Source organism: Saccopteryx bilineata, chromosome 3 (genome assembly GCF_036850765.1).
Source record: "Saccopteryx bilineata isolate mSacBil1 chromosome 3, mSacBil1_pri_phased_curated, whole genome shotgun sequence".
Classification (NCBI taxonomy): domain Eukaryota; kingdom Metazoa; phylum Chordata; class Mammalia; order Chiroptera; family Emballonuridae; genus Saccopteryx; species Saccopteryx bilineata.
In genome coordinates, this window is record NC_089492.1 from 278013746 (window position 1) to 278028584 (window position 14839).

General features: G+C 44.9%; 1 protein-coding gene across 5 annotated transcripts in view; it reads left to right on the plus strand.

Moving 5' to 3' along the window:
* Positions 1–214: 214 nt before the first annotated feature.
* USP48 (ubiquitin specific peptidase 48) overlaps positions 215–14839 on the plus strand; it is an 88936-nt gene continuing 74311 nt past the window's right edge. The window contains exons 1-2 of one of the 5 annotated variants that reach the window (XM_066270185.1): positions 215–327; positions 768–986. In XM_066270185.1, coding sequence (XP_066126282.1) covers positions 326–327; positions 768–986 — 221 coding nt within the window. In that variant the 5' untranslated portion in view covers positions 215–325. Of the gene's footprint in view, positions 328–482; positions 620–767; positions 987–14839 lie in introns of those variants that run through there. The other 4 variants (XM_066270184.1, XM_066270182.1, XM_066270181.1 and 1 more) reach the window with 4 other exon arrangements.

Consider the following 14839-nt stretch of genomic DNA (forward strand, 5'->3'; position numbering starts at 1 on the left):
AGGCTGCTGCAAAGGTGACCCTCCTGGCCTGGGAAACCCCGCCCCCGCGTACGCTTTTGCACAATCCGCGGCAAACCAAGCCCACCCATCTCGAAGACTACAAACCCCAGTATGCCTCGAACGCAGTGCGTGGCGCGCAATGCTTGCCGGGACTCGTAGTCCAGTTCTAGTTCAGGAAAGGCTCAGAACGTCCCGTTACGTCAAGAGGACTCGGTAAAGGATTCGGAACCGGCCCATATTCAAGTTCAATCTTCCTTTAGAGAGTAGAGCCTGGTTTCTTTGGTGACCCGGTTTCAAGTCCCACCCAGCCGTTAGCGGACCTAAGATGTACGTTGAGTAGCTTCTCGCGTGATTTTTCCACGGTTAAAGGGGAAGGACCAGAGGGCAAGAATAGGCAGCCTTACTGCCCTCGAGGCGCCAGCTTGTTAAGAATAGTGGTTCGGAGGACGCTACCCTGAACATCGACCTAGGCACTGCTTCTCCAGCAGCGTTGATAGGATGTGACAAAACTGTCCCTGACGACCGCTTCCCTTTCCTCCAGAGGCGCGGGAGGCGCAAAGGCTGCTGGGGACGCGCATGCGCCACCGCGGCGGGGAGTACATCTCCTACGTCTGCGGGAGTAAGACGGCGGGCGGTGTCGGGTGTCGGCGGCGGCGCTTTGCGGCGGGTCGTGCGGGTCGGGCGCGGGCGGACCAGGCGGCAGTGGCGCGCGCAGGTGATTGACTGGCCAGCTGGCTGAGGGAGCGCCTGGTTTTCATCGCTGGCAGGTGGCGGAGCCTATTTAGGTGGCGGTGGAGGCGGAGGCGGCGGCGGCGGCGTCCCGGCTCAGGAGGCGCTCCTCTGGCCAAGGCCATGGCCCCGCGGCTGCAGCTGGAGAAGGCCGCCTGGCGCTGGGCGGAGACGGTGCGGCCCGAGGAGGTGTCGCAGGAGCACATCGAGACCGCCTACCGCATCTGGCTGGAGCCCTGCATCCGCGGCGTTTGCAGGTGAGGCCCCGTGCACCGGATCTCGCGTCCCACTTGCGTCGGACCTTGGAAATCGGGCTAGGGGGTCAGGTTGTGGGAAGGAAGAGGGCGGCCGGTTGCGTGCATCTAGCAGGCGTGGAGAGGAAGAAGGTGGAGGCTTTCCTCCTTTCCGCCGTCTGGGCGACCTGAGAAACGCAGCCTTCCCAGGCTCTCTGCACGGTGGTGATGCTGCTGAAAGCCCTTTAGAAAGGGTTCTGGGTTCTTATCTAGAAGATGGCGGTGGAAATGGTTAAAGGCAGGAGCTGAGAGCTTAGCCAACCTTTAGTGGTAGGAATCTTGGCCACGGCTCGGCTTTTTTGTTTGTAAAAAGGGAACTTCTCGAAGTGAGCTTCATCACATTATATCTTGCATCAGTGTTGACGCTTAGTATTACTTTTCAATAGGGTTGCTTTGGAAGAACGTATGGTTAGTCTACGTCATTGGTGCACTTCGGCCCCCTGTTGACCTCCCTTCTTTCGTTAATCTATTTTTTTAGCCTTTTTTTTTTTTTAAGGCGGGGGGGAATCGTTCCGACTGTACACCTCTCTACCAGGTACGAAGTTTGAGCTGTGTAAGTGTTGTCCTTCACTTTTGCTTAGCCCTTGGACCTTGCCTTTCCTTTTAGATCGAATCCTTAGGCATTGTGCCTGTGTCTTCTGTTTTTCCACCTTTTAACGCGGGAGCTCTAGTTTTTGTTCCGGAATGTTGTTGAATTGACTTGGCCAAGCCGGGCATGCTCAGTAGCCGCCTTTCAGCAGGCATTTAGTGAAGGCTTCCTGTAGTTTTTACATTTTGCGGCGGGATCCGAAAGGAATGGAAGTCAGGTTCTCAGCTTTGGAGCTTAAAGTCTAGTTTTGTTTGTTTGTTTCTTTTTTTGTGAGGGGTCTCATTTGAGATAGCAAACAAGTTAAGGAACTTCCATAAAGCAAACGAATCATTCCAAGTTCTAGGCGTTGGGCTCACAAGGAGGGCAAATCTGACTCCAAGAGTAAGTACTGGAAGGACAGAAGTCCGTATATAATAGAACTTTTTAAGCTTCATTCAGTTTCTCAATATAATTAGGTTCCAGAGTAACCAAAAATAAACTCTTTCACTGCAATAGTTCTGACTTTAACGGAAGTAAAGGCATAAAAATTGGCTGAGATCACTATAAGGGGGATGTCATTGCAAAGGTGAGTTTTAAGCTACTATTGCAAACTTAACATCCAAGCAGTTGTTCTTCCTCCTTTTTTTTTTTTAATTTTATTTTTATTTATTTATTTATTTTCATTTTTCTGAAGCTGGAAACAGGGAAAGACAGTCAGACAGACTCCCGCATGCGCCCGACCGGGATCCACCCGGCACGCCCACCAGGGGCGACGCTCTGCCCATCCTGGGCTTCACCATGTTGCGACCAGAGCCACTCTAGCGCCTGAGGCAGAGGCCAAGGAGCCATCCCCAGCGCCCGGGCCATCTTTGCTCCAATGGAGCCTTGGCTGCGGGAGGGGAAGAGAGAGACAGAGAGGAAAGCGCGGTGGAGGGGTGGAGAAGCAAACGGGCGCTTCTCCTGTGTGCTCTGGCCGGGAATCGAACCCGGGTCTTACGCACGCTAGGCCGACGCTCTACCGCTGAGCCAACCGGCCAGGGCTCTTCCTCCTTTTTTAAAACAGCGTTGAAGCCTGACCAGGTGGTGGCGCAGTGGATAGAGCGTCGGACTGGGATGCGGAGAACCCAGGTTCGGGAAACCCGAGGTCGCGGACTTGAGCGTGGGCTCATCTGGTTTGGGCAAGGCTCACCAGCTTGAGGACAAGGTTGCTGGCTTGAGCAAGGGGTCACTTGGTCTGCTGTAGCGCCCCCCCCCCCCAGGTCAAGGCATATAATGAGAAAGCAATCAATGAACAACTAAGGTGCCTCAAAGAAGAATGCTTGCTTCTCATATCCTTTCCTGTCTGTCCCTCTCTGTCTCTGTCACCCCCCCCACACACACACAGAAACAGCATTGAGATAATTCACATATACAATTCATCTAGTTAAAATGTAGAGTACAGTGTTTTTTTGTTGGTATATTCACAGGGTTGTTCAGCCATCACCACAGTCTGATTTTAAAACATTTTGGCCCCTCTGCCTGTTCTGTGATGGCACCGTGGGTAGAGCCTCCACCAGGAAAGCTCAGATTGCAGGTTTGAAACCAGGGCTTGCCTGGTCAAGGCACATACAGTATTTCTCGCTCACCCCCTCTCTCAACTATTCTCTCTAAAGTCAACAAATAAAATGTTTAGGCCTGACCTGTGGTGGTGCAGTGGATAAAGTGTCAACCTGGAATGCTGAGGTCGCTGGTTCATAACCCTGCACTTGTCTGGTCAAGGCACTTATGAGAGTCGATGCTTCCTGCTCCTTCCCCCTTCTCTCTCTCTCTTCCCCCCTTCCCCCCTTCTCTAAAATGAATAAGTAGATGAAAAAATTAAGAGAAAATAAATAGTGTTTAAAAAAACTCAGTTGACTCCCCTAAAAAAAACCCTGTACCCATTAGATTGGCAATCACTTCTCCCCTCTACCTTCTGATACCCAAGCTCCCAGCAGTCACTGGTCTACTTTCTGTCTCTAAATATACCTATTCTGGACCTTTCCTGCAAAAGGAATCATACACTATGTGGATTTTGTGACTGGCTTCTTTCACTTAGCATATTTTCAAGGATTATCCATGTATTTCTAAAAAAATTGTTTAAAATACATAATAAAATTTACCATTTTAAAGTACCCAATCTGGTTTGTACAACCTTTACAGTATTGTACAAATATGATTGTCTTGTTCTAGTACTTTTTTCTCATCACTTTACAAGGAAACTTCAGGTCCATTAATTAGTCACTTCCCATGTCCCCTTCCTCCACGCTCTGGCAATCACGAATCTTCTGTCTTCTTCTGTCTCTGGATTTCTCTATTCTAGATATTTCATATAGACTTATATAATATTTGGCTTTTTTTTTTGTCTAACTTCCACTTTGCATGATGTTTTTAAGAGTCATCATGTTGCCTGACCAGGTGGTGGCGCAATAGATAGAGTGTCGGACTGGGACACAGAGAACCCAGGTTGGAAACCCTAAAGTCACTGGCTTGAGTGCAGGCTCATCAGCTTGAATGAGGGGTCACTGGCTTGAGTGTGGGATTGTAGACATGACCCCATTGTAGCTGGCTTGAAGCCCAAGATTGCTGGCTTGAGCAAGGGGTCATTCTCTCTGCTGTAGCCCCCCTGGTCAAGGCACATATCAAGAAAGCAATCAATGAACAACTAAGTAGCTGCAATGAAGAATTGATGCTTCTCATTTCTTTCCCTTCCTGTCTGTCGTTCCTATCTCTCCCTCTCTCTGTCTCCGTCAAAAAAAAAAAAGGTCATCTATGTCGTAGCATGGACAAGTACTTTATTCCTTTTTATGGCTGAATAATATTCTGTTGTTTGGATATACCATATTTTATTTATTCATCAGTTGATGGACTTTAAAATATCCCCCTCCCCAAACTGTATTGAGGAATAATTGACAAATAATTGTATATTTTTCAAGTGTGTAACATGCTGATTTGATATATACATATATTGTGGAATGTTTACCAAGATCAAGGTAATTGGTACACCCATCACTTCAAATAGTTAACTTGATTGACATTTTGGTTATTTTCACTTTTTTGCTATTGTGAATAGTGTTGTTATGAACATTTGCATACAGGTTTTTGTTAGAGCACCTGTTTTCAGGTCTTTTGGATATATACTTAGGAGTGGGATTGCTGGATCATGTGATAATTACGTTTAACTTATTGAGGAAGTGCCACACTGTTTTCCATAGCTGCTGTATTATTTTACATTCCCACCAACAATGTAAGAGGATTTCAGTTTCTCTTCAACCTTGCCAACATTTGTTACTTTCGTTTATTTATTGATTTTACAGAAAGAGAAACATCAATTTGTTGTTCCACTTATTTATGCATTCATTGGTTGCTTTTTTAAAAAAGATTTTATTTATTCATTTTAGAGAGGAGCGAGAGAGAGAAAGAGAAGGAGAAGGGGGGAGGAGCAGGAAGCATCAACTCCCATGTATGCCTTGATTAGGCAGGCCCAGGGTTCCAAACTGGCAAACTGGCGACCTCAGTGTTCCAGGTTGATGCTTTATCCACTGAACCACCACAGGTCAGGCCATTGGTTCATTTTATTTATTTATTTATTTTTATTTATTTATTTATTCATTTTAGAGAGGAGAGGGAGAGACAGAGAGAGAGAAGGGGAGGAGGAGCTGGAAGTATCAACTCCCATATGTGCCTTGACCAGGCAAGCCCAGGGTTTCGAACCAGCGACCTCAGCATTTCCAGGTCGACGCTTTATCCACTGTGCCACCACAGGTCAGGCTCCTATTTTTTTTTTTTTTTAGCCTTTTTGTATTATTTTTTCTGAAGTGAGAAGTGGGGAGGCAGACAGATAGGCTCCCTCATGCACCCGACCAGGATCCACCCAGCATGCCCACTAGGGGGCAATACCTGTTGCAACCAGAGCCATTCCAGCTCCTGAGGTGGAAGCTGTGGAGCCGTCCTCAGTGCCTGGGCCAACTTTGCTCCAGTGGAGCCTTGGCTGCTGGAGGAGAAGAGAGAGATAAAGAGGAAGGAGAGGGGGTAGGGTGGAGAAGCAAATAGGCGCTTCTCCTGTGTGCCCTGGCCAGGAATCAAACCCGGGACTTCCACACGCCGGGCTGATGCTCTACCGCTGAGGTAGCCAGCCAGGGCTTCATTGGTTGATTTTTGTATGTGCTTTCACCAGGGATCAAACCTACAACCTTTGTGTATCAAAGCAATGTTCTAACCCAGAGTTTTTTAATTGGTCCGCCAGAATTTTTGTGTTGGTCCGTGAAAGAGTTAACCACCCTGATGTTGTATAAAGATTATAAATCTAATGATCTTAGTTGAATTTGCTAATGCTCAAAGTGATTGCCACTTTTCAGCCTGTATCATCGATAAAAATACTACTGAGGTTGTCTTACATATCTTTGGAACTTGTAGACTTGTTCAAACAACCTTTGCACTATGCAGAGCATTTACAAATCATGCACAATAGACAAAAAGCATTTAGACAAACTAATGTAGTATCCAGTGCATCATACATGTAGAGGTCAGAGATCAAGCACCAGCTTGTACTATGTTGCACTGTTATGCGCAGTAAGACAAACTTTATTTGTTGTGTATTTCCATTTCCAGCCAGCTAGGTCACTGGTCCCCAGTTGTAAAATGTTGTAAAACCACTGCTCTAACCAACTGTGCTACCAGGCCAGGGCCAACATTTGTTACCTTCTGGGGTTTTTCTATTGTTATTTGTTTGTTTTTTAATTACCTTAGTTGGTTTGAAGTGGCATTTCACTGTGATTTTGATTTACATTTTCTTAATGACTAATGAGTTGAGCATCTTTTCATGTGCTCATTGATTATTTTTTTTACTGCTGAATAATATTCCATTTTATGCATGCACCTACCACATTTATATATATATTAATCAGCTGATGGATGTTTAGGTCATTCCACTTTTCGTCTACTGTGAATAATGCTCTGTGCACATTTGTGTACAGGTTTTTGTGTGGACATTATAGACATTATTTTCCACAGTGGCTGCTCTGTTTTACATACAAAGTATGAGGATTCCCATATCTCCATCTTTACACCTGATTTTGCCTCTTATGGCCATCCTTGTGGATATGAAGTGGTATATCGTGGTTTTGATCTGCGTTTCCCTGGTGGCTAATTCAGCGGTACCTTGAGATACGAGTTTAATTAGTTCTGAACTGAGCTCTTAAGTCAGTCAACTCGTATATCAAACAAATTTCTCCCATTCAAAATAACTAAAATAGATTTAATCCATTCCAGCCCTGTGAAACATCCCCAAATCATCCTAAATTATGAAAAAAGATGTTTTAATTAAGAAACACACATATATACATTACCAATGCATAACAAAATATATTAAATAAAAAAGTGTTATTTAGTACTGTATTCTTATCTTGGAGACAGACGAGTGCAGCTAACAGGTGAATGGTGGAGGAGGAGGGAGGGAGGGAGGGATGCAGGCACTGTAGACACATAAACTAAAACTGCACTTTCTTAACACTAAATGTAAACTAAAACTGCATTTTCTTTACTTTAAACGAAACTAACACTGCCCTTTTTTTACTTAAAATAAAACCACAAAAACTTAATTGTAAAAAAGTGCACTTTCTTAACTTTAAACTTAACTTAAGCTTAACATTACATATTTTTCATTTAATCATCACCTGTTCTTGCCTTTTTGGTTGCACTTTCAGCACTTTCACTTGCAGGACTTTTAAATAAAAATCTATCCAAAGATGTTTGCTTTTGCCTGGCTTTTAAAATGTTACAGAAATGTGACAAACAAGTGTCATTAAAAAGTGCTGAAGCATGACCAATTGAAACTTTTTCTGGTGTTTCTTTTGAATGAAACTTGAAAGCTTCTCCCACATTGCCAGCAGGTCTTTAATTTCACTTGTAGAAATAAATCACTTCCTATGATTCTACCTCCTCCTCACTACTAATCTCTTGCAGAAGCTCCATATGTTGCATCATCTGTAGCTCCTTCAACTCCTCAGTTGAGAGTTCCTCCTCATGTTCCTTGAAGAGCTCGTTTACATCACCCTCATCTACCTCCAGACCCATCAACTTTCCAAGGGACAGATCTCCTCCAATGCTTCTACCTTGGTCTCAGTCTCTGGTTCGAATCCTTCGAAGTCCCTGTCTGCAGCAACATCAGGCCATAACTTTTTCCATGCTGAGTTCAAGGTTCTTTTTGTAACCTCTTGCCATGCCAAGTTAATAATGCATAAACATATCACGATGTTTTAGTGATCTTACCAAAACTCTCAAAGGGTTAGAATTGTATTCTCAGTCACCTCAAAGCAGTGGCGGGACAAGTGCTTTGTGTAAAGCTTTTTAAAGTTGGAAATGACCCACCTGACCTGTGTTGGCGCAGTGGATAAAGCGTTGACCTGGAAATGCTGAGGTCGCCGGTTCAAAACCCTGGGCTTGTACGGTCAAGGCACATATGGGAGTTGAAGCTTCCTGCTCCTCCCCCCCTTCTGTCTGTCTGTCTCTCTCTCTCTCAATCTCTCTCTCTCTCCTCTAAAATGAATAAATAAATAAATAATAATTAAAAAAAAAAAGTTGGAAATGACCTGCTGATCCATAGTACATATTACAGTCTCCGTCACTGTTGCCAGATTGAAGTTGTGTTGGGTGGGAGGTAGAGGACTTTCACAAATTTGAACTCATCTAGAATGTCATCTTCAAGACCAGGTGGGTCAGTTGGAGCATTTTCAAGGATTAGTAATGCTTTCATTGGGAGTTTATTTTATTGAAGATATTTCCTCACTGCAGGACCAAAGACGAACAAGATTTACCTATTCAGTAAAAAACTGCCGTGTAACCCATGCCCTGGCATTGGCGTGCCACATAACCTGCAGTTTTTCTTTAAGAATCTTGTGAGTCTTAAAGGCTCGAGGATTTTCAGAATGATAAACTAGCAGTGGCTTTACTTTACAGTCACCGCTGGCATTTGCACACAATGCAAGGGTCAGACAGTCCTTCATGGGTTTATGGCCTGGCAGCTTCTTCTCCTCTGGTGATGAAAGCCCTCCGGGGCATTTTTTTCCAAAACAATCCTGTTTCATCACAGTTGAACACTTGTTGGGGGATGTAGCCTTCCTTTGCGATAAGCACAGCAAAACGTGCTATGTACTACTCTTCAGCTGCCTTAACGTCAGCACTCGCAGCTTCACCATGCCTCACCACCGAGTGGATGCCAGATCTCTTGAAATTTTCAAACCAGACATGACTTGCCTTAAACATAATTTCTGCTGCCTCCTTTGAGGTTGATGGTTCTTTCTTCTTCATGTCGCCATAAATAATACATGCCTTTTCGCATATTACAGTCTCCGTCACTGTATCTCCTGCCAGCTCTTTCTCTTTCACCCACACCAGCAGAAGCTTTTCCATTTCTTAATGGATATTTGTCCTTAATTGGGACAGAATTGTAGTTCCTTTCGCTGGATTTGTGCTTTTGATGGCATCCTTTTGTTTAGGGATGGTACAAATTGTAGATGTACTGTGATCGTACAGCCTTGCCAGTTCAATCACTCATATACCACGCTCATGTTTTTCTATTATTTCTGGCTTTACTTCTATTGACATCATTCTCTTCTTTTCACCACTGTCCTTTACACTCACTTTCTTCAGCCCCATGATAGCACACAAAAAAAGTTAGTAAAAAATGCAAAAATGAATGCAAAAATGATGCAAAAACTAGTACAGTGCACAAGATTCGACTTGATTCTGTGGGTAACTCGTGAGAAAGAATGAGATGCTGGTGTTGTGCTGCCGATACTGGACCCGTGCGCCAACACGCCAACTAGTGGCAGCTTCCCAAGTCACGACTCGTATCTCGGAATTTCGCTCAGATCTCGAACAAAAATATGGACCGAGTCGTAGCTCGTCCAATCTTAAAAAATTGTATGTTGGTCTGCTTGTATCTCAAGGCACCACTGTAATGTTATATATCTCTTCATGTGCTTATTGGCAAATGATGGATCTTCTTTGGAAAGATGTCTATTCAAGTATTTTGCTCATTTTAAAATTGGACTGTCTTTATTCTTGAGTTGTAAGAGTTCTTTATATACACTGGATACAAGTCCCTTATACTGCAAATATTTTCTGTTATTCTGTGAGTTGTTTTTTCACTTTCTTGATATTATTATTTGCAGTACAAAAGCTTTTTTATTTTATTTATTTATTGGCTTTAGCAAGAGAGAAAAGGAGAAAGGGAGAAAGACAGGAACATCTAGTTGTTCCTGCGTGTGCCCTGACTGGAGAGCGAACTGGCAACCTCTGTGCTTTGGGGCAATGCTGTGACCAACTGAGCAATCCAGCCAAGGCAAAAGAAGAAAAAAGCTTTTTTGATGTTTAAATAAAAATTGCTTGGACCTCAGATTAAGCGTGGATTCAAAAGTCATGTGCTGCTGTGAACATCCCTACATGTGTACGTTTGTTGAGACGGTGTTTTCACTTAGGTTTCAAGATGAGGAATCCTTGATGTAAAGGGCACAGTGACCATTTTAAATTTTGATCGATGGTTAAAAGTTCAGACCATTTAACACTGACACCTGTGTTCACCCTATTTCCCACCTCAGCATTCCTATTTTAAACACCAATCTGATCAGTGAAAAATAGCATCTTATTTTCATTTGCCTTTTTTTTATTTAGCATCTTTTTTTTTCTTTCACAGAGAGAGAGACAGACAGACAGACAGACAGAGACGGACAGGAACAGAGAGATGAGAAGCATCAATCATTAGTTTTTCGTTACACATTGTGACACCTTAGTTGTTCATTGATTGCTTTCTCATATGTGCCTTGACCATGGGCCTTCAGCAGACCGAGTAACCCCTTGCTCAAGCCAGCGACCTTGGGTCCAAGCTGGTGAGCTTTTGCTCAAACCAGATGAGCCCACTCTCAAGCTGGCGACCTCGGGATCTCGAACCTGGGTCCTCCGCATCATCCCAGTCTGACGCTCTATCCACTGTGCCACCGCCTGGTCAGGCTAGCATCTTTTTTTTTTTTTTTAGATTTTATTTATTAATAGAGAGGGGAGAGAGAGAGAGAGAAGGGGGGAGGAGCAGGAAGCATCAACTCCCATATGTGCCTTGACCAGGTAAGCCCAGGGTTTTGAACTGGCAACCTCAGCATTTCCAGGTTGACCCTTTATCCACTGCGCCACCACGGGTCAGGCTAGCATCTTTTTTTTTTTTAAATTGAATTTCGAGAGGAAGAGAGAGAGAGAAGCATGTATTTGTTGTCTCATTTATGCATCCATTGGCTGATTCCTTTTTTTTCCCCTGTATTTTTTTTTCTGAAGCCGGAAACGGGGAGAGACAGTCAGACAGACTCCTGCATGCGCCCGACCGGGATCCACCCGGCACGCCCACCAGGGGGCGACGCTCTGCCCACCAGGGGGTGATGCTCTGCCCTTCCGGGGCATCGCTCTGCCGCAACCAGAGCCACTCAAGTGCCTGGGGCAGAAGCCAAGGAGCCATCCCCAGCGCCCGGGCCATCTTTGCTCCAATGGAGCCTTGGCTGCGGGAGGGGAAGAGAGAGAAAGGAAGGAGAGGGGGAAGGGTGGAGAAGCAGATGGGCGCTTCTCCTGTGTGCCCTGGCTGGGAATCGAACCCGGGACTTCCGCACGCCAGGCCGACACTCTACCACTGAGCCAACCGGCTAGGGCCTGGCTGATTCCTTTTTAATATAGGGAGTGAGAGAGAGACAGGAAGGGAAAGAGAGAGAGAGGGAGAGACAGGAAGGGGAAGAGATGAGAAGCATCAACTTGTAGTTGCATTATATTGTTCATTGATTGCTTCTCACATTTGGGCTCAAGCCAGCAACATGGGATTGTGTTGATGATTCCACGCTCAAGTCGGGAACTGCACTCAAGCTGGCAAGCCTGTGCTCAAATTGAATGAGCCCACACTGAAGCCTGTGACCTCAGAGTCCCAGGTTGACACTCTATCCCCTGTGTCACCACCAGTCAGGCCATTGGTTGATTCTTGGATGAGCTTTGACCCGGGATATATATCGGGACAATATTGGTATATCCAATTGGTTATATACAACGTTGGTATATCGGGACAATAATCTAATGCTCTACCAACTGAGCTACCTTGCCAGGGCGGATTCGTCTTTATGTTACTTTACTTTTTATCAAATGGCTAGTTAGTTTTTCTTATTATTTTTTTGTATGTGACAGAGACAGAGAGAGGGACAGATAGGGACTGACAGACTGGAAGGGAGAGAGATGAGAAGTATCAATTCTTTTTTTTTTCATTTTTCTGAAGCTGGAAACAGGGAGAGACAGTCAGACAGACTCCCGCATGCGCCCGACCGGGATCCACCCGGCACGCCCACCAGGGGCGATGCTCTGCCCACCAGGGGGCGATGCTCTGCCCATCCTGGGCATCGCCATGTTGCGACCAGAGCCACTCTAGCGCCTGAGGCAGAGGCCACAGAGCCATCCCCAGCGCCCGGGCCATCTTTGCTCCAATGGAGCCTTGGCTGCGGGAGGGGAAGAGAGAGTCAGAGAGGAAAGCGCGGCGGAGGGGTGGAGAAGCAAATGGGCGCTTCTCCTGTGTGCCCTGGCCGGGAATCGAACCCGGGTCCTCCGCACGCTAGGCCGACGCTCTACCGCTGAGCCAACCGGCCAGGGCCCGAGAAGTATCAATTCTTCATTGTGGCACCTTAGTTTCTCATTGATTGCATTCTCATATGTGCCTTGATGGGGGAGGGGGGTCTACAGCAGACCTAGTGACTGCTTGCTGAAGCCAGAGACCTTGGGTCCAAGCTGGTGAGCCTTGCTCAAACCTGATGAACCCACACTCAAGCTGGCGACCTCAGGGTTTTGAACCTGGGTCCTCCACGTCCCAGTCCGATGCTCTATGCACTGTGCCACTGCCTGGTCAGGCTAATATGCATTTTTCTAATGGCCAGTAAAATTGACCTCTTTCATATTTGTGTATCTTCTGGTGAGGTGCTTGTTTAAATTTCTTACCCATTGTTGCCTTTTTTGACTATCTTACTGATTTGTAGGAGTTCTTTATTTTGGGTAGAAGTGCTTTGTTGAATGTATGTATTGTAGATATCTTCTAGTCTTGCTTGCTTTTTACTTTCTTTTAAGATTTTATTTATTGATTTTTATGGGGCAGGAGGGGAGTGGTAAGTATCAACTCATAGTTGCTTCTCTTTAGTTCATTGCTTGCTTGCTTTGTATCATCATTTAGCTAGTTCCCTATGTATTGACACTGGGTGTTTTTTCAGTCTTTTGCTGTTACTAACAGTGTTTCAATAAATTAACTTCCACTTTAAATTGTTTTGCATGTGTGCAGCTAAATCTATAGAATAAATATACACGTGGATTACAGGGTGTCAAGAGTAAATGCAAAGGTAATTTGAGTACATACTGGAAATTGTTTTTCAGAGAGATCACTTCATTTTTTAGCTTCACTAGCATATTATATTATATGAGAGATTGCCGTTTTCTCCGTGGCCTTGTAAGACTTCTTGGATTTTTGCCAATCTGATAGGCAAGACAAGCTATATCAGTCAGAGTGGGGCTAGGTTTTGCTGTGGGAACAAATAACTCCCTATCCCAGTGGCTTAAAACAACAAAGGTTTATATCTGGCCCAAGCTACGTGAATATTATAATAAACTAGGCACAGGGTGAATGGAGAAAGGGGGAAGCTGCCTCCTCCTAGTCACTTGGATATCAAAAGTAGCAGCCACAGTTTGAAACATTGTTAGTTCCTCTGTAGGTTTTCAGTGCAGACCTTTAAATGCTTGCCTTTGAATTCCATGTATCACTTTTGCTCACAATTCCTTTCTCAGAGCCTGTTACATGGTCCTGGATATTAACATAGTCTCTAGAAGGAGCAGAGGCTCCTTGGTAGACTGCCCTGTTGGTTAAGACAATGAAGTGTCTCTGTCTAGTTTCGTTTTACATCCCTCTAAGGACAGAGATTGAACATGTTTTCATTCATATTTCTCTTTGAACTACCTGTTGTTCTTTGCCCATTTTTGTTAGTTTTTCTTATGAATTTATAGGAGCTTTTCAAATGTTAAGAGATTATTTCTGTGATATGAGTTGCAAAAAGTTTGTTACTGTTCCTTTGAACTTTGTGTATGGATTTGTTTGCCACACAGAAAATTTTTTTTTTTTTTTTAGTGTTTATTTTATTCATCTTAGAGAGAGGAAGAGAGAGCCTGACTTATGGTGGCACAGTGGGTAGAGCTTGACCTGAAATGTTGAGGTCGCTAGTTCAAAACCCTGAGCTTGCTGGGTCAAGGCACTTACAGAAGCGGCTACTGTGAGTTGATACTTCCTGTTCTGCCCCCGACGCCCATCTTTCTTCTCTCTCTCTCTCCTCGCTCTAAAATAAATAAATAAATAAATAAATAAAGCTTTTTTAAAAAAGAGAAAGGGTCAAGAGATAAGAACATCTGTTCCTGTATGTGCCCTGATCCCTGATCGAATTGGATTCTGAATTTTGAATCATAGAAAGGCCTTTCTCATACCAATGTTATAAAGAAATATTTTCTGATGTTTTCTTATGTTATTGTGGTTTCAATTACGTCTTTGACCCATTTGGAATTTGTATTGAAGTACACTGTGAAGTGAGTCCAATTTTACAGATAGCTGCATGGTTGTCCTAGCCATCGTTTATTAAAAGTTCTATATTTACTCCACTGATTTGGATGCCTTTATTGCATGTTAAATTACCATATGTAATTGGGCCTGTCTGTTTCTGAACTTTTTTTTTTTTTTTTGTATTTTTCTGAAGCTGGGAACGGGGAGAGACAGTCAGACAGACTCCCGCATGCGCCCAACCGGGATCCACCCGGCAGGCCCACCAGGGGCGATGCTCTGCCCACCAGGGGGCAATGCTCTGCCCCTCCGGGACGTTGCTCTGCCGCGACCAGAGCCACTCTAGCGCCTGGGGCAGAGGCCAAGGAGCCATTCCCAGCGCCCGGGCCATCTCTGCTCCAATGGAGCCTTGGCTGCGGGAGGGGAAGAGAGAGAGACAGAGAGGAAAGGGGGGGGGGGGAAGAAGCAAATGGGCGCTTCTCCTATGTGCCCTAGCCGGGAATCGAACCCGGGCCCCCCGCACGCCAGGCTGATGCTCTACCGCTGAGCCAACCGGCCAGGGCCTGTTTCTGAACTTTTTATTCTCTTACACTGGTTGCGTTTTTAGGACTTTACCTTATGATCTAATATCTGCTA